At 40.6% G+C, this 21,326-nt stretch overlaps 1 protein-coding gene across 3 annotated transcripts in view; it reads left to right on the forward strand.

Annotated features, from left to right (window-relative positions):
• Window positions 1–21,237, forward strand: part of LOC111563302 (histone deacetylase 7-like) — a 42,981-nt gene extending 21,744 nt beyond the window's left edge. For 2 of the 3 annotated variants that reach the window (XM_023262334.3, XM_023262335.3), the window contains exons 6-25: window positions 847–960; window positions 1,202–1,299; window positions 1,936–2,034; window positions 2,523–2,676; window positions 4,260–4,519; window positions 5,111–5,356; window positions 5,882–6,080; window positions 6,238–6,371; window positions 6,503–6,623; window positions 6,735–6,784; window positions 7,939–8,046; window positions 8,280–8,335; window positions 9,501–9,588; window positions 10,211–10,330; window positions 12,883–12,980; window positions 15,956–16,074; window positions 16,790–16,923; window positions 17,011–17,095; window positions 18,656–18,803; window positions 18,889–21,237. In XM_023262334.3, coding sequence (XP_023118102.2) covers window positions 847–960; window positions 1,202–1,299; window positions 1,936–2,034; window positions 2,523–2,676; window positions 4,260–4,519; window positions 5,111–5,356; window positions 5,882–6,080; window positions 6,238–6,371; window positions 6,503–6,623; window positions 6,735–6,784; window positions 7,939–8,046; window positions 8,280–8,335; window positions 9,501–9,588; window positions 10,211–10,330; window positions 12,883–12,980; window positions 15,956–16,074; window positions 16,790–16,923; window positions 17,011–17,095; window positions 18,656–18,803; window positions 18,889–18,931 — 2,474 coding nt within the window. In that variant the 3' untranslated portion in view covers window positions 18,932–21,237. The remainder of the gene's footprint in view (window positions 1–846; window positions 961–1,201; window positions 1,300–1,935; window positions 2,035–2,522; window positions 2,677–4,259; window positions 4,520–5,110; window positions 5,357–5,881; window positions 6,081–6,237; window positions 6,372–6,502; window positions 6,624–6,734; window positions 6,785–7,938; window positions 8,047–8,279; window positions 8,336–9,500; window positions 9,589–10,210; window positions 10,331–12,882; window positions 12,981–15,955; window positions 16,075–16,789; window positions 16,924–17,010; window positions 17,096–18,655; window positions 18,804–18,888) is intronic. The other variant, XM_035944465.2, reaches the window with a different exon arrangement.
• Window positions 21,238–21,326: the final 89 nt, after the last annotated feature.

The following is a 21,326-nucleotide window of genomic DNA, read 5'->3' on the forward strand; positions in this document are numbered from 1 at the left end:
CTCTGTGTAACCTGAGTTAGACTCCCAATCATCTTACTGCATAGCTCAGTGGAATATTCTGTTTAGTGCGATACTTTTCAGTGTCTCAGCAAACTATCATTATGTTACATATTCTGTACTGAAGAATGAGAGAGAGAGAGACAAAGAACATACGCAGGAGTGTCTTTTCATTTGAGATGAAGGAATCTCATGAAGCATCAGGCCTGCAGGGCGAGAGAGAGGTTGAACAGCCATAAAAACAACAACAACAGTGAGACACAAAGACCAAAGCAGTTACATAAGTTTAACTTAGGTATGTGTAAAATGAACTGCGTGAGAGTCTGGCGCAGGTCTCCCTCAGTGTGTGAATGAGAGTGGGAGTGGTTCTGCTTTCCTGTACATTTCTGCGAGTACACCAGCCATTATTTATTTGCGTTGCCCTAGAACCCTTAGCACACACACACCCTCCAGTGCTTATGTTGGCTCGATGACAACACAAATTTTGCTTTTATCTGCTCTAAGCCAGCCACTGATTGATTACTTTGTTTGGGTTTATTGGAGACTGACCAATGTATACATGGAACTTTTTTATACTTTTGACCAGAGTTTTGGTATTTGCATGATTCAGAATGTGTTTACTTGATTCTGTTGTGGAAATTTAGCATGTCATTACTGTGTATTCACTCCTGAGTAGTTGCTTTCTTGCTGATGTAGAAAATTTATAAGAAAGTTTATCATCAAAATCTGTGAGTTTATGAGCAATAGCTGTCTTCAGTTTTAAGTGACCTTTGACATAATTACATCACTGTCTTTGTATGTGTATGCCTTTGTGCATATGCTTCTTCACATATGTTTGTTTATGTGCAGTCTCTGAGCCCACACTGAAGTGGAAGTTAAAGAAACTCATCACCACAAGGCCAAACCCACTGCAGCGTAAGATCAGTGCCCCTCCTGCTGTCAAGCACAGGACAGAAACTCTGGGTAGAGTATCTGCACTAAACTGAATTTCCTTTTCGCTATTTCAGGTTAATGTTGCTTTGGTGTACCATTTCCATTTCTGCTACTTTTCAACACAAAACACTTAAACATGTTTTTAGGAAGACACATCATCCAGTTTCAACCCATATCATAATGCCTATTAACACAATTTATTTCATTTTCTAATTTGTTATGTGCAGCTGTTTTGTGTCATATTTAGCCGGCTCTCCATTCTGTCACCCAGACTCCTCCCCAAGAAGCAGCAGCAATCCAGCTTCTGGCTGCAGCTCCCCAAATGACAGCCTCCATTCAGATAATGGATCCCTCCCATCGGCTCATGAGGTCAGCGTTTCTTTTATATTTATATCATAGCAGTTTAACAGACATTCTTTTCCACGTTAGCATATAACGAGTGCACAGGTTAAGGTTCAGTGTCATGTACAAGCCTAAAAATACAACACAGGGGACAAGTAGTGTCCTGCCTTCATGACACATCTGTTAAATCTTCTCTTTATGAATTATTCATACGATATTTCTAAGGAAACGTCTTTTTTAAGCACTAAAAAGGTGTTGTTATACTCAGTGTATGAAGTATCACAAGGGTTATTTGGGTGATTTTACATGTTATTTGGGAATTTATTGCAGTACAGTAATGCTTTCAAATACTTTAAACAAGGAGATTTGAGAAACTTTGATGGCCCTTTGGACAAATATAATAATATTAATTTTTTTCAATCTTTTGTGATTAATAGTAGTGGGGGTTAAACACTCAAGACTCATGATAGCACCTACCAAAATCACATTTATTGCCTGTGTGAAAGTTGATACACTTATGGCTCTGTCCTTAGTTTCAGCATGAAGGAGAGTTCTGTACATGCATGTCTTGATGTTTTTATGTTCATAATGGATAATGTGATAATCTGTATCTGACTATATGTACAGATGATTTGTATAATTAAAAAATTATGCCTCATGCAGTCACAGAGGTTGCTACTGAAGGATGGTAATTTAGCACATTTCACCTTGCCCCCCAAACCCACTGCGATGCCTAACATCACTGCTGGACTTCCTGCCCAGGTGAGCTGAAATGCATTATAGGATTTATTTTACAGTGAATATATTAATATTTAATTTTATGGTCATGCAACAACAAAATACCAAGAAGTTATTTAATCCTGCATCAATTCAATACAGCCACCTCATCTCAGTTCAAGCTGTGAGTTTATGTGTATGTAAGACTAGGTGTCTAAAATACTGCCTGCATACTTAAACCCTGAAAGATATGTGTGATTTATATTTAGGCTTTCACTTCCCTCTTGTTCTCTGTGGTGCTTTCATATCTTGTGAATCAGTCTTGGTAATTAACTCACTTGATGACCCTGGTAACACATTTGTTGTGTAGTATCTCTGCATTTGAACAGTCCATTAAGCTCTCCATGCATTAGCTCTCCATTTTGATAATTTGTGTAAACTGCAACCATGATCAGGGCCTTCCTAATTCCTTGTGATCTCTGCAGCATTACTTATCATCATTTCTCCTCTCTTGCTCTCTCCTCTCTCCCCAGGCTGACTTACGAGTAGCCAGGCCATTGGCAGTGTCTGCTCTGCATCAGGTCTACATGCCTCTGGAAGGAAGCAGTCCAGCCCTAGCTCAGCGCCTGCAACCTGTGCTCATACTGGAACCACATACAGGGCTGGTGCGCCCCCAGCTTGTCTCACGTGAGTTGTATGACTTGTTGTTATTGCAGAAAGAGAAATACCTCAATATCGGCATGTACACAACACTTGCATTTGGACAAGAAACGTGTATGTGTATTTGAACGATCTTATTAGTGTTAGTATTCGTCAAGTCATGTCATCCATGCAGCATGTTTTTCACCTTATTTGTCAGTGGTACGTGCTTTTACCCACGCTTACACCTACTGTTGTGGAGTATTTCTGGTGACTGGATGTTTGTCACAGGTCCTTAAGACACAGTTGATTAATGAGGACATTCTGTGACTTTTCACTTGCATGCTTCATACTTCACAATGAAAAAATAAGTAAGACTGACCATACAGTATTACAGTTTGATTGGGGAAAAGCACACATTTACCAGCTAGGAGAAGAAATTAATAAAGCAATCCAAGTTAGAGCCACGTTATTTGTTTATTTACCTTTATTTAACCAAGAAATCCCATTGAAATTAGAGATCTCTTTTACAAGAGAGCTTCTAAAAGTACATAGCTGTACAATACATAAAAATGGCATAACATGCTTTATTTGACACTTTATTTGCCATTGATATGGTAACATATTATGCTGTCAGTGTCAGATATACCAACATTCTCATAAAGAAGAAAGCATTTTTTCATATTAAGTAATTATTAACCACCTGTGCAAGCTCCATCATTACTGCATAGTGATGATTCCAAAGTGTCATAAACTAAATTCTACTAAGTGTTAGAGAAAAGTGCACATCAGTGTCCGTTAGGTGAACTAAGTGCTCTTTTTAAAAAAAAATATCTCATGCTTAAGATCACACGTTTGTGCTTATTCAGACCTTTTTAAGATGTTCAACTTTGAGCCATCTTTCTGTTGTTGCAGTACTGTACTGTTAAATCTGAGATGACTGCAGGAGCAATGGTGTCCTGTCTGACTTGCACAGCATTTCTTTTGCCTGAATATCATAAATGGCACAAGGGCGCTCTCTACTGAGCTTTTAGCAGTGATGCTGTTTTATGAACAATACATCCATCCATTGCTTATACACCGCTTAATCTTCATTAGGGTTGCGGGGGGGGGCTGGAGCCTATCCCAGCTGACTTAGGGCAAAGGCAGGGCACACCCTGGACAGGTCGCCAGTCTATCGCATGGCTACATATAGAAACAAACAATCACACTCGCATTTACGAACAGTACAAAAATATGATATACTTGCAAGCAACTTGGTGTGCTGTAACTGTAATCAACTGAGCTGAGCAGTGAAACTAATTTTCTTTGAAGAAAAAAGCTTTTTTGAAGTTGAAGTACAGCTATGGTATATTTCAGATATGAATAATTGATCTTGTGTTTAATGGCATAATTTAATTAGCTTTCTCTTTTTGCCTGTTTTCTTCTATATCAATTTTGTTTCCCTTACACCCTAGCATTACTTTTCAATTTTTGTTTTACTTTTCTCCTCCCCTCTTGTTAGGTTTTTTTTCCCCGTTTTTGTCAGATTTATCTCCATCCCATCCACCCTTGTCCCTCTGAATTTTTTTTGTCTGTCTGCCCTCTTCTTTGCTCACTGTTGTAACCTGTTCCTTTCTCTCTCTCTGCAGTTCATGGTTTGAGTTCTGTTCCTCTGCAGCAGCCTCACCTGTCCTCCCCCTCTAGAAGAGATGGCTTAGTCACTTTGTCCTCCCACAAACCTTTGGAGCGAACACGCTCGGAGCCACCACCCTACAGCCACTCACCCCTACCTCTGCATACCAGCCATCACCTGCACCCCCAGCATCAGCTGCACTCCCAGCATCAGCTCCCCCAGCAATACTACAAGAGCGGGCTGGAAAGGTTCAAGCAGAATTCACATCTGAGCAAGGTAAGAGGAGGCAGGCATGGACACCAGCATGTTGCACAAAACAAACTGGTTAATTATGATACTGATACTGACTAATGTTTTTCATTACACTGAATTCATAGAGTTGCTTGGATTTTCTTGGATTTCATTCTCAGAAGATTTAAAGATTTGACTAAACATGTTGAGTTTTCAACCAACAGAAAACGAATTTAGATCTTTTTCATCTCTGTATTTCAGCCGTAGCACCAGTCACTCAAGCCCAGTAGATATTCATCAACTCTTCAGCTAGTTCTGAATACAACATGCCTTTCTGAAGAAAGCCTTTAAGCATCTGCTGAAATATAGCAGATGTCCATATTGACATTGTACTAGTTTGTTTTCAGGGGCTTCATACATCCCCACTGATGATGCCGATGTCAGGTCTTTCATTTGGATTCATCTGGTTCTCACTGAAGTGCCTACAATTTTATTCAAGAATCAGAACCTAACCAGTTCTCTGTTAGTCAAGAAGATTTAATAGGAGTCATTGTTTGTTATGTGCACAAATACATATCAAAGAAAGTATTAGCAACTTTAACACTTGTGCACTGTAAAACTACTGTCTTCTATTAGCTGACAAGCAAGTCCATTGAGAAACCTCGCCTGACACAGATTCCATCGGAGGACATGGACCTGGAGGAGATTGGATCAGGATCAGGTTCAGGGACGGGATCTGTGTGTGGCTCAGAACCAGGCTCAATGTGTGAGGATGGCAACTGTAGGAGACAGAGCACTGCCAGCACAGATTCAGTTTACGACACAGAGTCCACTACCTCCTCCCGGGAGAGCTTGATCGAACCTTCACATCCTTTCAGTCAGGTACTAATATAAAATCACTGTCACATGTGCACATATATGCAGAGCTTGTCAGAGGGATGATGTGTTACTTTTTGTTAAAAGAGAAAATGTTCTCAGTGTTTTAACTTTCTTAATAGTACTGGGAAAAAGTATTTGACACAGATTCTCTGCTAATGAACTTAATTACTGACCTCATTATGCGTCCATTGACAGTATTGGTATCAGTTAACAGGTTAATAGATCATGATATGCCCACATATAGCTCTTACAGTAATAGTAAGGGAAATGAAAAGTTAAAAAAATGCATTGCTAGTGTATTCACATCAATTCATTTGATGGGACCATAGTTTTGCCATGAGGGGGCGCTGTTGCTTTATTTATGCAGGTTAAAAAAAAGCCTGATTGGTACTGTATGCAATATAGTAATGAGAAGTATTTGACTACCTCATGGAGAGTATTTTTTTTTACCATGTGCTGCTGCTGCTGCTAAATACTTCCATTCCCTTTGCCTGTTCTCCTCATCACCCACCGTTCTGGGAAACACAGAGGCAGGTGACCCTTAGACCAGGTCTCCAGCTGGATCCCCTGAGTGTGCCTACCCTAATTTGGCCCCACCAGCCTCTGGTTCGGACCCAGTCCTCCCCAGCTTCCACCTCCCTGCCACCTACTTCAAATCCACCCACCTCCATAGCTTCCCTGTCACTGTCCAGCCCTGCTGCAGACATCCAGCTACGCTTCACCACAGGTGAGTGACACTTTTTAGATCAATGATGTAAGAAAATATTTTTGTTACAATTTCTGTACAGCTGGATTGTAGCAATGCTGAAGAGTGAAAATAAAGATAGATGATGTGTGTGTGTGTGTGTGCGTGCGTGCGTGCGTGCGTGCGTGTGTGTGTCTAGGTCTAGTTTATGATGCTCAGATGCAGAAGCACCAGTGTATCTGTGGGGACAACAGTCGCCACCCTGAGCACGCAGGGAGAGTCCAGAGCATTTGGTCCAGACTGCATGAAAGAGGCTTAAGGAGCCAGTGTGAGGTATAATGCAGCAAATTACACACAACACTGGCACAGTCATACACCATGACATCATGAGCATATATATAAATGTGTGCATCTATATATATATGTACACACACAGAAACATGTGTGTTTATGTGTGTTTGCAGCGCATCCGTAGTAGAAAGGCCACCATAGAAGAGCTGCAGTCTGTCCATTCGGAAAAACATGTGCTATTGTTTGGAACCAACCCACTCAACCGCCTAAAACTGGACAACCCCAAACTTGCTGGTAAGATTAATAATGATAAAAGCCAAAAAACATAATAACAATTCTGTAATACCACTAAGAATTAATGTATTGTATTTATGACAGTTGAATGCCATTCATTTTCTCCTGCAGGAATTCTATCTCAACAGATTATTGTGATGCTACCATGTGGAGGGGTTGGGGTGAGTACTACATTCACATGCACACACACACCTCACAGACCCCTTTAAAACACAAGTCATGTGGGAATATTTCCGCTTATCTAATTGCATTGCTGAACTGCAAACATTACATGGCTGATTATTCCTCATTACACAATTAAGCTAATTATACTACAAATTGCTAATGTTATTGTTTTTGGCTAAGATAACTTTGAAACCTCAAAAATCAAAGACTGTACAAAGGTGAGATGTGGGAGAAAGAGAAAGGAGAATGCATGTAAAGACTTCAGCATTGGATGAGAAGGAGGGAAGGAGGGAATGGATGAGGGGAAACGAAAAATGAGGATACAGGAGAAGTAAAATTGGACCAAATATAAAAGTAGGATGCTACCATGAGGGAACAATGAAGGGGATAAGAGGGACAAAAAAAGTTTCTCCTCTGAAATGGCAAAACACAGATGCCCATAATAGTTGTTGTGAAGCATGAGGACAGGAGAGTAGAAGACAGGAGGAAAAGCTGAAGGGGGTTGGGTGTCAGTTGATAAGAGGAGTGATCTGCCTGGATTTCCGGCCCTTGGCTTCTCTGGTGAAGAGAAGTGATTGGAACAAGATGGCAAAGTCTGGGATAAAAGAAATTCCTCTGATTTCATTGTTCCACAGCAGCACACCACCAGATATAAGTTCTAAAAGAGAGAGTAGGATAAATAGAAACACTGACAATAGATGGAGCAAAGTCACTGTCAACAGAAAAAAAGTCCTTCAATGGTTGTTAGTGTTCACAGATGTTAACGGTCCACCGTCACGTGTTTTTTATTATTTTCAAATATTCTACATGAATACACTACACTATAAGAATAGTTATTCGAGGCAAAAAAAAAAATCTAAAATGTAGTCAAAGTAAAGTCAAGTCAAGTTAATGTATAACCTTCTAGGCAGAAATGTCAATAGCAAATTCCTTAATGGCCAGCAGCCTGACTAAATTAAATGCGGTGACACGAAGGTAAAATTCTGAAAACTGGTCAGACTGAAGGTATGTAAGTTCAACCAGTCGAGGCTATGCATAGATTTGATGAGCCAACCCATTCAAACACAAGTCGTTTTAATGGCATCTTCAAATAGCATATGTGGCTGACTTTGAAACTGACTTTACATGCTTCACATTGTTTTACTGACAGGTAGATGATGATACAATCTGGAATGAACATCACACATCAACAGCTTCCCGTATTGCTGCAGGATGTGTCACAGACCTGGCCCTGAAGGTGGCACAAGGAGAGCTGAAGGTGTGTCTGTGTAACCTCTGTCTTGTGTTTTTGTCAAGAACTTCAAAGCTGCAGTGTAACACGTTGTGGAGTAAACACTATAATATACACTATACTGTACTGACCGGCTAAGGTCTATGATATTAAATGTATCAGCAGCAATATAAAAACATAAATCTATTTAAAATGTGATGTTTGGGGTTTGAACGTTATAAAAGCAGCAAGATGTTGAGGTTTTTTTTGTGCTCTCGCAGAATGGCTTTGCAGTGGTGAGGCCCCCTGGACACCATGCAAACCATTCCTCCCCCCTGTAAGTACAGCAACACACACACACACACACACACACACACACACACACACACACACGCAAATACCAGGAGCCAGGAGGCCTGCAAAGTGTTTCAAAGGATTTATTGCAGATCAGCTATACTTCTGAGCAGGAGAAAGAGAGAGAGAGGGCATGCTTATGTCTCTCTCTCTTAATGTATGTGTGTGTCTGAGTTTGTGTGGTGTGTGCTACCTGCCCGATGCCCGAGGCAAACTACCTCCTCTGCTCAGTTGCTTTTAAGCTTTCAAGACACAAAGCAAAGTACCTCAAAAGAGCTTGTGTGCATGTGTGCGTGCACTGTACATGTGTGTATTTGTGTAGATGTGCATACTTGTGTGCATGGATTTGTGTCAGTCTTTGATAGGAGGCATTAGCCAAGTAACCACATTCAGCTGGGACTGTGTGTGTGTGCTCAGCAGTGCTTGTCACTGGTTATTTATGGGATGATAATGACTTTTCTTGATGAGCAAAGTTTGGACAGCATATAATATATACCATTCACTTCTACACACACACACACACGCACACACACACACACACACACAAAGGCACTCACACTTTACGACCCATGCTGACACTGCCGCTTCCAACATTCCTCCATTGTTTTTCATACATCAACACTTTTTTTTGCATACTTTTATTGTAGACAGTGAGTGTTGAGGGATCTGCAGCACCAAGTTGTGAGTTCATTTCTCTGAAATCATCTCACATATCCTGCCAGCATTTCTCACTGTGTTATCATTTGGAATGTGGAGTGAATTTTATGATAAGCTTGGTTTTCTGTTTGTCACAAAATTTGTGGGTTCTGCATTTCTCTGGAGAGCAGGATTTCAGACTCAGCATAATATTCTTAAATAAAAAGCCATTTTTGTTTGTCAGCAGAGGAAGATGAAATACAAAATAATTCGAAATGAAGGATTGTCATTTCTCAAATATTTACTTTAAATATGTTTCCCTTTTGACCTGCACATGGTAGTCAAAGCTAACTGTCACAGCTTGGACTGAATAGCCACCACATGATGCCAAATAACTGGAGATTTGTCTTAAAGCTTCCTAAGGTCCATATGGAGATTGTATGATATTAATTTGCTGAAGATGTCCTGATAAACACATGTCGCTGCCATCCTTCCTGTCTGTTTGTCCAAAGGGGCTTCTGTTTCTTCAACTCTGTGGCCATCGCTGCCAAGCAGCTCCAACACAAACTCAACGTCAGCAAGATCCTCGTAGTGGACTGGGTAAGGACCCACCGCATGACCAGTACCACTGGTCCGCACATGGACAGGAATAAACAGACAAGAACACAAATGCTTAGGTACACATATGTATTGTGGGTACAAACAAAGCTCCAGATGCAGAGCAGATCTGTACAGTAGCACTCCTATTTATCATTTAGTTCCTTTAGACACTGTTACCTCTGGTATCCATGTGTGAGCTGAACTGTCACATATACTTAGAGTAGACACGAAGTCACACACTGTCACATAAACGCACACCTCCACATACATGTGCAGATACTGATCCACAGCCAGGCGGTCGTCTCTGTTCAACATGTGTGTATGTGAGCCTGCACCATGTCTTTACACACTGCAAGAACTTTGGCATATTATTGCATCAAACAGTAATTATTACCTGATTTATCAAAAAAACTTAATATTAAAATGCGTTTGACATTGACAAGGCCATGCAGATTTTACAGACCGTGCTCACCAGTAACAGAATAGTCAACACCAAGTCTTTCTTATGAAAGATTTTTTGTTGTTTAAAATTAACATGTGAAGTCATCCAGGTTTTAATTATATGAAATACCTGTATTGGTCCTTGACAGCTTTCTAAACTTGTTATCTTATAATTGTCCAGGACGTGCACCATGGCAATGGCACCCAGGAGGCCTTTTATAATGATCCCAGTGTGCTGTACATCTCTCTACATCGCTATGACGACGGCAACTTCTTTCCTGGTAGTGGACATCCGAATGAGGTGTGTACAAAACAGTCCTCCACAGCAGTGCAGTGTTTTGCTGCTTTTGTTTATGTTGTCATGGTGACATCTGGGTGTTTGTGTGTCCTTGCATGTACCTAGATTTTTGTGTAAACAACAGAATAGCACATCAGAAACCTCTATACTTAGACAGCAGTCTCTTTTTGTAGAATACATTATTTGAGTAGATTTCTGCTATTTTCTTAATACTAATTTGACTGCCTAAGATACACAGTTCATAAAAATGCCACCCATGTATTATGAAGACGAATATGTTGGCAGAATCATTTGGTAATTGTGTCATTCCAGTGGGGCATTAGGGAGCTCAAGAGCCTTGATTTTAGCATTTACTTGTCAAAGCAGGAAGAAGAATTATAGCGATAAATCTAGTCATAATGAACACGAGATAAAGCTCAAATGACAACCTCAGTTTCGTCATTATGTCAGACCTTCACGATTGCAGTCTGCACCGCACAAGGAAAAATATGGACAGGCTGCTATATATTGTTATCTAGGAGTGTAAAGGTTTAGGAGTACAGTATCTGACCAGTTGGAGATGTCACAGTTAAATCAAACATTTTAGTGAGACAAATAGAATCTGAACAAATTGACTCTGTAATTTGAGCTGATAGCAATATAAATCTGAACACCAAGTTTCTAAAAGGTTTTAACTGAAGGTCTCTTTAAGGTCATTTAGAATTTCTCTTATAGTAGTGATGTGCTCCCAGCTTTACGTATATAATTTAAAACTAAGTTTTGGACTTTGCATTATCATTGTTAGCAAGTTAAAATTTTATTCAGTGAACTCACCATGAACACATCTCATGGTGCTGTTGAGTATCTTCTGTAAGTTTACTTCCATATTTCTAGTTTATTTGAGAAACTTTGGGGCTTCGGATGTCAGAATTTCACAACAGGATGTGTACAGTTGAATTGCATGCCTATGCTTGCGTACAGGAAATTGAGATGCCTATGAATGTTGCCTGTGGTCTTACCAGAAACCAAGTGTGATGACTATCCACAGTCATATGAACTGACCCCAACCCACGCTGGCATTCACCACCCATTCAATCCCACACATTCCCTCCTCCTATTTTCCCATCCTCCCCCACAATAATGAGGATAAAATAGTCAATGTTTTACCATAAAATCCCCTGATGAGGGACGGTACATAAAACGCTTTCTCGGCTTGGATGTGGCTTATCCTTAAGTGGCCTCTCAACCTCTGTTGAGCAGTGTGGTAAACCTCTGGAGTCTCGCTGTCCCCCGTGTAGGTATATAACACACCATGGGGTAGGGGTGTGATGTCATAGCCATCGCAGAGAGTGCCGAGTACCTCACAGAAACCAGCGAAGGCCTAATCCAGCCCAGCAAGTCTTGAAACATGAAAGAGAAAGAAGTCAGAGAGGAGTGCAAGAGACTCGGAGCTATAGCAGGAATCGTGTGTGTGTACAGCTCGATGTGTGTGTCCACGAGCACGTGCGTGTGCATGCGGGTACATTACCAGTTGGCAGAGGACAGGAGTTCTCATGTGTTTTTCGTTTGCCCTGTGAACATCCCGTCCACCGAGAGAAGAATGGAGACAGACGCTCAGCGATGCTCATCAGCATTCTTTCTCTTTCAAGCATCCTCTCACACCCATGTGCGCACACACACACACACACACACACACACACACACACACACACACAAAGGAAATTACCACGTGTTGTTGCCAAGAGCGTGTCAATCAACCTCCTCAATCTCCCCTCAAACTGACACATTGACTGATGGTGAAGGGCTCAGAGAACAGCTACATGGTTGCTAGCAGGACTACAAAGGGAGAGGCAGGAATCCTTAAACCTTCTTTCCAAGACTCGGGCCTCAGTTCACTCTCTGCCCCAAATGTGTGAGGTCAAACTGAGAGGAGGTCCATCGAATCTGCCTGGCATTATGGATTACACGCCAACCTCAATACAGCTAAGAAATTCACTAAAATCATTTACAACATGTAAAGACTAATATAGAGTGGTATACCATTTATGTTTTATTTGACATGTCATATATATACCAGACCTACTATGCTATCTTATGCAGAGCACATAGTATACAGTCATTCCAGTTTTCACTATATAAATACACTTTACAGCTTACACTATGTCATTGTTATACATTGTTTTTTATATATCACACTGCAGTTTCCAAATGAAAAATACTTCCTTACCTAAAGCTTGGGAACCATGAACGGGTGTAACTCTGTTGTGGCTCAGAGTGATTTATAAGGCCATTTGACAAATTGTATCAAAATCAAAACGGAGGGACAGGGGTGTTGAATTAACAGCCATCCGTCTTTCATTTAGGAATCATAATGACTCCCTGGTGTTGCTTAAAGAGATGCAGCCATTTTCCCTTGGTTGCTGCAATCCAAAGTTTTGCAACAGCACTGCTGATTTTGTGAACATTTGACACAAGTCCATCATCATCGCACAATTTCTCAACTTTCACTGGGACTCATTAACTTTGTTGACATTCGCTGAAAGTCTTTCTGTCTCACTCTTTCTTTCTCTGTCCAGGTGGGTGCAGGTGCAGGCAAGGGCTTCAATGTGAATGTAGGATGGACAGGAGGTTTGAACCCTCCAATGGGTGATGCAGAATACCTGGCTGCATTCAGGTAAAGAACAAGTTGTGTCTTTTAGCCACATCATATTTCTTTCAGTGCTGTTGTGCTCAGCCATTCAAAATCTAAAATTGAACGTGTATGGTGGTGTTTCAGCATGTTTATGGCTGCTCTTTACAAATTTGTTATATTTGCATACATTACTTCTGACCATAGTTTTCATATTGCTGAGCCACCATGAGTTTCAGTATTGCGTCTTTGCAAAAAAAAAAAAAAGTCAACTTACACAAACTTGAGATACTGTAGGTATGCCTCCCCTTGAAAACATTATATTGGTATTTCATATTGGAATTCATACACTGATGTTTAGGTTGCAGGCTCAGGAGGCACGTGTATTCTTGATGAATATTCAGTGTTAAATACAGAACACACAAATTTCCTCTGGCTTTATGTTGGTGGTCATATCAGCCAGCACCAGTATACACAACAGCTGTGCAAGCAGCTTGGAAAGTGCCAATGCTTTTGCCATTCAGAATCCTCCGTGCTTCACGCACAAATCTCAGATTCTCAGGTTGATCATTCCCAGATCTACTATACAGGTAGAGCACAGTCTGTTCAAATCACAGTATCACCGTGCACGTGTTATATATAAATCTGTGTTCCTGCCATTGCTGAGAGTAAGTATAGTTTGTGTGAAAAAGGTTGAACATTAATAAGATTTTTGATCATTTATCAGTAATAAGACATTTGCAATAACTCAGCGCTAAGTTAAATGCTAACTTATATATATATATGTGTGTTACCCAGACACACCTTTGCTCTAACCACACTTTTCATTTCATTCAGGCTATTTTTCCTGAATGAATATGGTTTGGTTCTGTACTACACTGTAATGAACTCAGAATGTTTCTGTCAGCAACACTGGCTCGCCACCAGATGATTAAACAGTATGTGAGCTCTACATGGTGCTGCATGCAGCAGACGTAGTGGGTGGGCCTCTCGTCAAAGGAAAGATGCTAATGAGCTAACCCATACTGGTAAAATCCATAGACCCAATAGGCAAGCTCGGAAACACTAAGTCCAGTGTTTACTGGAGCCTTGGATGCTAATTAAGAAACAACTGGTCCCTTCCTGAGCGGGCGTCTGGTTTTGGTATTTTTCATCCAGTTTGGGAAATGGCAAGTGTTTTCATGTGTAAGACTTCCTCAGTGCACCACAGTATAGAACTGTACTGTTTGTGCGCTCCTCATAGAAACTTTTATCAAATCAGAGCTCTGTAGAGAGGGAGTGTCCTGGTGTCCAGTGGTTTGAGCCACACACTGTGTATCTGCAACGTCCGAGATGCAAATCCAGGCAAAGACTTTTGTCACATGTCATCATTGGTGGACCAGAATTCCTCAGTGATTAAAATTGGTTTGGGTTGGAAAGAAAGAAAAAAAGAAAAACGACAGAAACAAACAAAATGCGTTACAGTTGAATAATTTTTCAGTGAACTTTGCCACCATTCTGCAAATTAACTGGTGCAAATAAATGCATAACTGACTATACAGACACAATTTAATGCATCATGAATTCATGTTTATGCAATTAAGTCTATATAGGCTGGTGCCAGTTCTGTAATTCAATTTGAATACTTGATTTAGACGACAGGGTGTTCCAGACTCAGTGTGTTTCTCTTCGGGATGGAACAGAAAAATAGCCAGAGTGCGGTTGTTGATGATGTGTGTGTCTGTTTTTGGGTGTGTATTAGTGACAGGGGAAATATTGTGGTTCGAGAGCGGTGGTGGGACTCTAGTACAATCAAGAGAGAGCTCAGCTGCACTGAGATTAAGTGTCATGACGTAGTGAGTGTATATGTGGAGGATTATTAAGGTGGTCACAATTTAAGGTCAGTCTAATCACCGGTAGCACAGCGCACACGTATCTTCCTCTTTGTAAGGAAGAGCGTGCGCTTGCAGGTATTTTGGTCTGTGCATTGAACGCCTGCGAATGCACATATTTTCTTGTGCGTTTCCAAGCGGCTACTGACGAATGATGAACTATAGAGAGGAGAATACAGCAGAAAAGCGGAGAAGAAGTGGGGGGTGCATTGTTAGGGAATCCAAAGGCGGTGTAATTAGGCCCAATGGATCCCAGATGGCTGGCTGTCAGTGACGTGAGAAGAGGGACGAGCTCCTAATAGGAACCAGACGCACACAAACGCCTTTGAACTGCCGCTGAGAGAGAGAGAGAGAATGAGTGAGAGAGAATCAAACGCGGCATGGGCCGTGCGCTCTTGCTAAATAACTGGCAGCGGGAGAAATGAGGAAATAAGAAGGAGAGCATAGAAGCGGGGAAAGTGGTCTCCCTTGAGTAGAGTGTACAGTATGTGGACATCTCAGACCAGATATGCCATGTCTCAGTTTTATCTGTTTATAACACTTATGAAAACCTTTTCAATGTTTTCCACCTGTCTAAGTTGTGAGTCTTTTATTATTGCATTTAAATATGGTGGAAAGCTTTGCAGAACTCTGCTCCTGCTTTTTTCAGCAGGGCTCTGTTTCACATTTAAACAGTTGCACACATTCACACCTGGGAGGTGCTCCACCTTCTAGTGTTGGCTGCTTACCAGGAGTGGATCAAGAACAGAGATCAAGCACTTGGAGCATTGCCTTTGATAATTCCTCTTTTCATCATTTTCAAATGGAGGTAGTTTACAATTAAATAAATGTTTGCAGCTAACAGTCCAGAAAAAAGTCCTACATTATGTGAATGATGTAGCTGAAAATCAATCACTTCAACTACATTTGTTTTGTTTTTTGCAGGCAACTGAATTATTACTCTTGTTCAGACTGCTCTGATGTTAATTCAATCACACAGAGATTTCCCTTCTCACATTATTATATTCACTCTTCTTAGTTCTCATTTTCTCACAAATCATGAACACTTGTTGAAAACACGACCACTTAAATATGCTATCTAATTTCAGCTAAGGGGATGAATGAATGTAACTTGGTTTACAGCGTTGTGTTTCCTCTCTTCGTCCTCAGAGCTGTGGTGATGCCTATCGCTCATGAGTTCTCCCCTGATGTGGTGCTCGTGTCAGCTGGCTTTGATGCCGTAGAAGGACATTCGTCACCGCTGGGAGGCTACAAGGTCACAGCCAAGTGTAAGGCTCACATGCAGCAAACACTAACATTCTTTTGCACACACATATATATGATTGAGTAGTGCTCCTCTAAACTTTAATTATTCTTCTAGTGTTAGTAAACGTGTCTCCTTTTTCTGATTAATATCTGTCTTATATGAACCTGCTTCGTCTTCACTTTTGAAATATGAACTTTTCCAGTATTTGCTACTTTTTTTCTTTGCGTTTTAATGGACAATATAAATAGATACTAAGAAAGCTTGTGTTAATGAATCATAAAGCTCCATTATTACTTACAGACTATTTTCAGATGGATTAAAGCTCTTTCATAGCTGAACAGTCTTAGTATTGATAAGAATCACTGCATCTTGAGCGCAGCTTTGTAGAGAAAATATGTGTGGTTGTGTACACAGTTGAGAATTTTTGTTTGTTTCCAGAAAGCATTTTTTGTTTTTAAATAAGGGTCAGCTTCATACATCCTATGAGAACAGACATGATTAAAACTGAAATGAATCTACAAGAAAGGAGTCAGCAGTCCAAATAATGATGCGAAACCAGCATGTAAACATTCACAGTAATTTTGTGAGTCACACACTGACGTGGAAAGTGTGGCTAACTTTCAACAACACTGAAGGAATCCTTAATTTTCATTAACTCTGATCAATTGAGAAGTCCCTGACAAATCAATTTCTGGCTCAGCTTCTGTGTGCTTTGTTTATGTTTTTTTCTCCACCAGGTTTTGGCTTCTTGACCCGTCAGCTGATGTCACTAGCAGGGGGTCGTGTGGTTCTGGCTCTGGAGGGGGGACACGACCTCAAAGCCATCTGTGATGCCTCTGAAGCCTGTGTCAGCGCCTTGCTGGGGATGGAGGTGAGATGTGTGTCTACACATACATGTGTGTATTTTCTAGGGATTAAACACAGTATGTTCATCCTCGAATTACTGATTCTGTCCCAGGTGGAGCCTCTGTCCCAGTCAGTGTTAGACCAGAAGCCTTGTGAGAATGCAGTGCGTTCTCTGCAGAGAGTCATCCAGGTTCAAGGTGAGAACACAACACAGCATATTGCATCAGCAACATGTCAATCAGAGGCTTTGCAGCACTGTGGAAAATATATACAGGCTCATTTTAATTGTTTCCTGTTGTATTGTGTCTTGGGAGCATCAACAAAGAAACTCAGAGCAACTAGTAAATCGAGTAGTAAGACATTATACACATCCTGTTTTACTTATGATTTGCAAATGTTGGAAAGTTTTCACTGCCTTTGTTGTTCTTAGTTGCCATTTTTCTTTAACTAACTTGTAACTACACAATCTACATTCCATTATCTGCCTCAGGTGCCTCCTGTCTCACTCTCATGTTGAAAAAAATTCACATTATTAAACTGTCACAGAACATGCAATATAAAAATAAAATTCCTTGAGCTGGTTTGATGTAGTAATGATTTATATTGGCCAAGTTGGTAATGCTCCTGGTTTTAGCTGATATATGACTTTATATGAAGATGGAAACAAAGAAATAGCCATGTTACTGTTGCAACAGTCCTAATCATACCACCATGTTTACTGTTTTAGAAATGGGAGGATGTTAAGTCAAATGCATTTTTATCAATGTAGGCAGACTATTAGTGCTTTTTCGTAATCTGGAAAGACAGTAACACTGGATTACAGTGATTTTATTTTTTTTTTTATTTATGTATCATGAAATCTCAATGACTTCTGTCACTGTTTTACACCCAAATATATTTCTGTTTAATTTTAAAAATATATTGAAATTTATCCAGTTAGAAAAATGTTTTCATTATGTTGCACTTCTGTACTTCAATGATTACATCAGGTAAATGACCAGAAAATGAGCTTCCTCTCTATTTTTCAAGGTGGGCGGCATGTCATATTTGAATTTCCATCCTCTGTATCTCTTTTTTTCTCCATTTAGCACCCTCTTCCCCCATCGCTGCTGCTCTCTGACCACCTCTCCTCCTTTACATCCCTGTCTCCCATCCCTCCCTCCAGCCGTCCCACACACAGACAGACACACACACACACACACTCACACACTCGCACCCGGCCGCCCTGGCTCCAATTATCTTCAAACACTTCTCTGGCACACGACCTTCGCAACATCCCCTCCTGATTGCACGCAAATGTTATCCCAACCAAATTAGATTAATTAAAAATATTTGAATAGCCACAAGAATGTTAAGCCCATAATTTAGGCCCGGGGTGAAATATATGTGAGTTGCATACATAGCCAGAACACACACGCTCATAGATGAGCACATTCGCAAACACTGATTGATTTTTTTCTTCCTCTGTGTGACACAGAACTGGAGGCCCTGAGAGAACAGACCGAATCTGAGTTTACATTTCTGAAATTATCAACAAGGATATTTAGACCACGGGCTGTTTATGTCACAGTCATTGCTTATATTCAGATCAAACAGCCACAACTAGAGGATCAAACGCCAAGTACTGCTTTTTAATAATGCAGGCACTTTCCCTCAAGGAGCCATCCAGCATGAAAACAGCACTGAAATACCATCAGCTGAGGCCATTAATCTTTCTCTCTCCTGTTTCCTTCCTCTCCTTCTTTTGCTACCTTCAGGTGAGTACTGGCAGAGTGTGAAGGATTCGGCCGCCACGTTGGATCTGTCCTACCTGCAGGCGCAGAGACGAAGACTGAGGCGAGACTCAGACAGCGAGGCCGTCAGCGCCATCGCCTCCCTGTCGATGGGAACCCTCACGTCTGACAGGTGTGGACCAAATCAGATGTTCTGCTTTAGCACCACTACAATATTGTACTTAATGTTTTACCAAATCTTTCTCTTGTCTGTTAAGGAAACATCCTGAAAAACTCATGGAGAAAGGCGATTCTCTCTGAAGAACTGAAGAAAGAGTCTTCTGACAGTTGCCTTCAACCAAATCTCAGTGGAAACACACACATAAACACACAAACTATGTATCTGGATCATCACTGGAAGCAGATGTCACCTCACAGAAACTCCACCTGCGTTACTACTGGCTGCAGTCTGACCACTCTGATTCAAACACACACTGAGGAACAGCATTCGTCTGGGCCACATTCATATTCTTATGATGTTTTTGCAGACTTTTCTTGAAGGGGACGTCACTCAGTGAACTAAAAGTTAGAAAAAGACAACCAAAAGCAGATTGATGAAGGATCTTCACTCTTTTTGTAGTATTAGGATAATCCTGACGTAGCATAAACCAACTTGAGAAATCACATCTCTGTGACTTTACACTTTGTAAATGTCTCCAGGAGGACCGCTCGGACTGTTGTAGCCTTGAAGGAGGGGTCAGGATCTCCTCGGCTCACTGGAGCTCAGAGCTAAAGCAGTGGAGCAGGTGAAGGAGAGCAGACGTATCCTCTACACTCAATATGATGATGTCATTTGTCTGCATGTGACAAAGATCCAATGAAGGAAAAGATCGGCGTTTTTCCGATCATCTTGCACTGCACTGTTCTGCAATGTAAACTGGACGAGAGGGAGGAGATGCATGTTGACAATCAAACATCTTGTTTGTTCATATGTTTAGTTTAATTGAATATTCATTCATTTGACTTATGGCACACATTTTTGTGAATGTCAGCATGAGATGTTTTTAAAAGAATCCATTTATCCAGAGTGAAGCTACAATGAAGTCTGAGATACATATGTTTCATATTGTTCTGTATGTCCACATATTTTCTTAAATCTTTTTTTTTCTTTCTTTCTTGGCCTGTCAGGCGAGCACACGCAGCAGGACCTTTGATCGCTGCAGTTATTGTTGTTGCTCCCTGACAAATACAAAAGACACGTCAGTCTTTGATGAAGCGCATCTTAAATATGTAAACATGCTGTAGTTTGTATCAGTGGCATTAGTCACAAGAAAGAGCTAATACCTCTAATCACCGGGGCATCAGTATCAGGGCAGAAAGTTATTACTCTGAAATGTTCCCAAAAAATATTCTTGTTCCTACGCGTCAGGAATCCCCCATGATGCCTCAGTGCAATGTGACCACTCTTTGATTGATTGTATATGTGACAATGCAGATCACACTTCGATATTTTGGATGAAACTCGCATCCAAAGACTTTACGACAATCACACAGACACAAAGTGCACTTACACTGCCCTCAGATACGAGGGTCCAGTTGATTTGGGTGTCGATATCTAAACATGGTTGTGAAGTGGACCAGTGTTTGTACCTGTGGATGAGCATTCCTGCTGTATTTGTTAAATGTCTTTTTTTGTAACAATTTTTTTTTCTTTTAACAAAGACAATCTGATCTGTCCTTTGTTCATCATTTACGTAGCGCCGGTCTGTTTACCGTCAGCATCGGGGATGTTTTGCTCCCTGGACCAAACAATAGCATTTTAGTAGAGCAATAACACTGAGATAGTTGAATATCCACACAGTGCAATTGGACACAGGTTAAGCGCAACCAAAGCTTATGAGAACAATGTGCTGTCCCTGGACTGGCATGGCCTAAAGAACTTCAAAGACTTTGAAGAGTTTGTGAATGTTTCTTTTCTTCTATCCAAACAGTCAAAAAAGCACCGAAAGCACAGGACAGATATATAAACAAATTCATTTGACATGACTTCTATTTATACAGTCAGATTCTGTGTCTTTGAAGTGCTCTTTGCGTGTCGAACACAATTATGACGGTGCTAATACAATATGTTTGCCTTTTTTTTTCCTTGTTTGATTCTTTCTTTATGTAGCATTGTGTATGGAACTCAAAACCTGTTTAATATTTGTTAAAGAAAATGTGAAAACAAATAGCAGCGAGAGCGGAGCAGTTTGAGCTCCATGCAGAACAGAGGAGTGTAGCTTTGAGGAATTTTACAAGAACATTCATGACATTGACCTGACGTGTCTTATCTTTTTCTGTCTTAATGCAAATGATTTATTTTTATATTGGATCTCAAAAATGAACCCTGTGCGTACTTAGAGACCAAATTATCAGTTGATTGTCACGCTGACCAACCTGTGTGAAGGTAGCCTTAACAAACTGGAGCTTAATTCAAGCTGCAGGCCAAGTCCAGTTTCATCATAACTGACTGTGTGATATTGTTTCTGTACAGTGTACATGGAAACTTTTTTTTGTCTGCCTTTCGACTTTTCTATTTCCCAAAAAAGTCCTTAATAAAGGTAAATTGTATATGTTTGAATGAAAAAGATCTTTCATTTATGTCTAATTATTTTGGGACATCTACCGCAATGTCCTGTCATATTTTGTTGTTTGATTATGAAAATATCGCACTCCC

This window comes from Amphiprion ocellaris, chromosome 5 (assembly GCF_022539595.1).
Source record: "Amphiprion ocellaris isolate individual 3 ecotype Okinawa chromosome 5, ASM2253959v1, whole genome shotgun sequence".
In the NCBI taxonomy this organism is placed as follows: Eukaryota; Metazoa; Chordata; class Actinopteri; family Pomacentridae; genus Amphiprion; species Amphiprion ocellaris.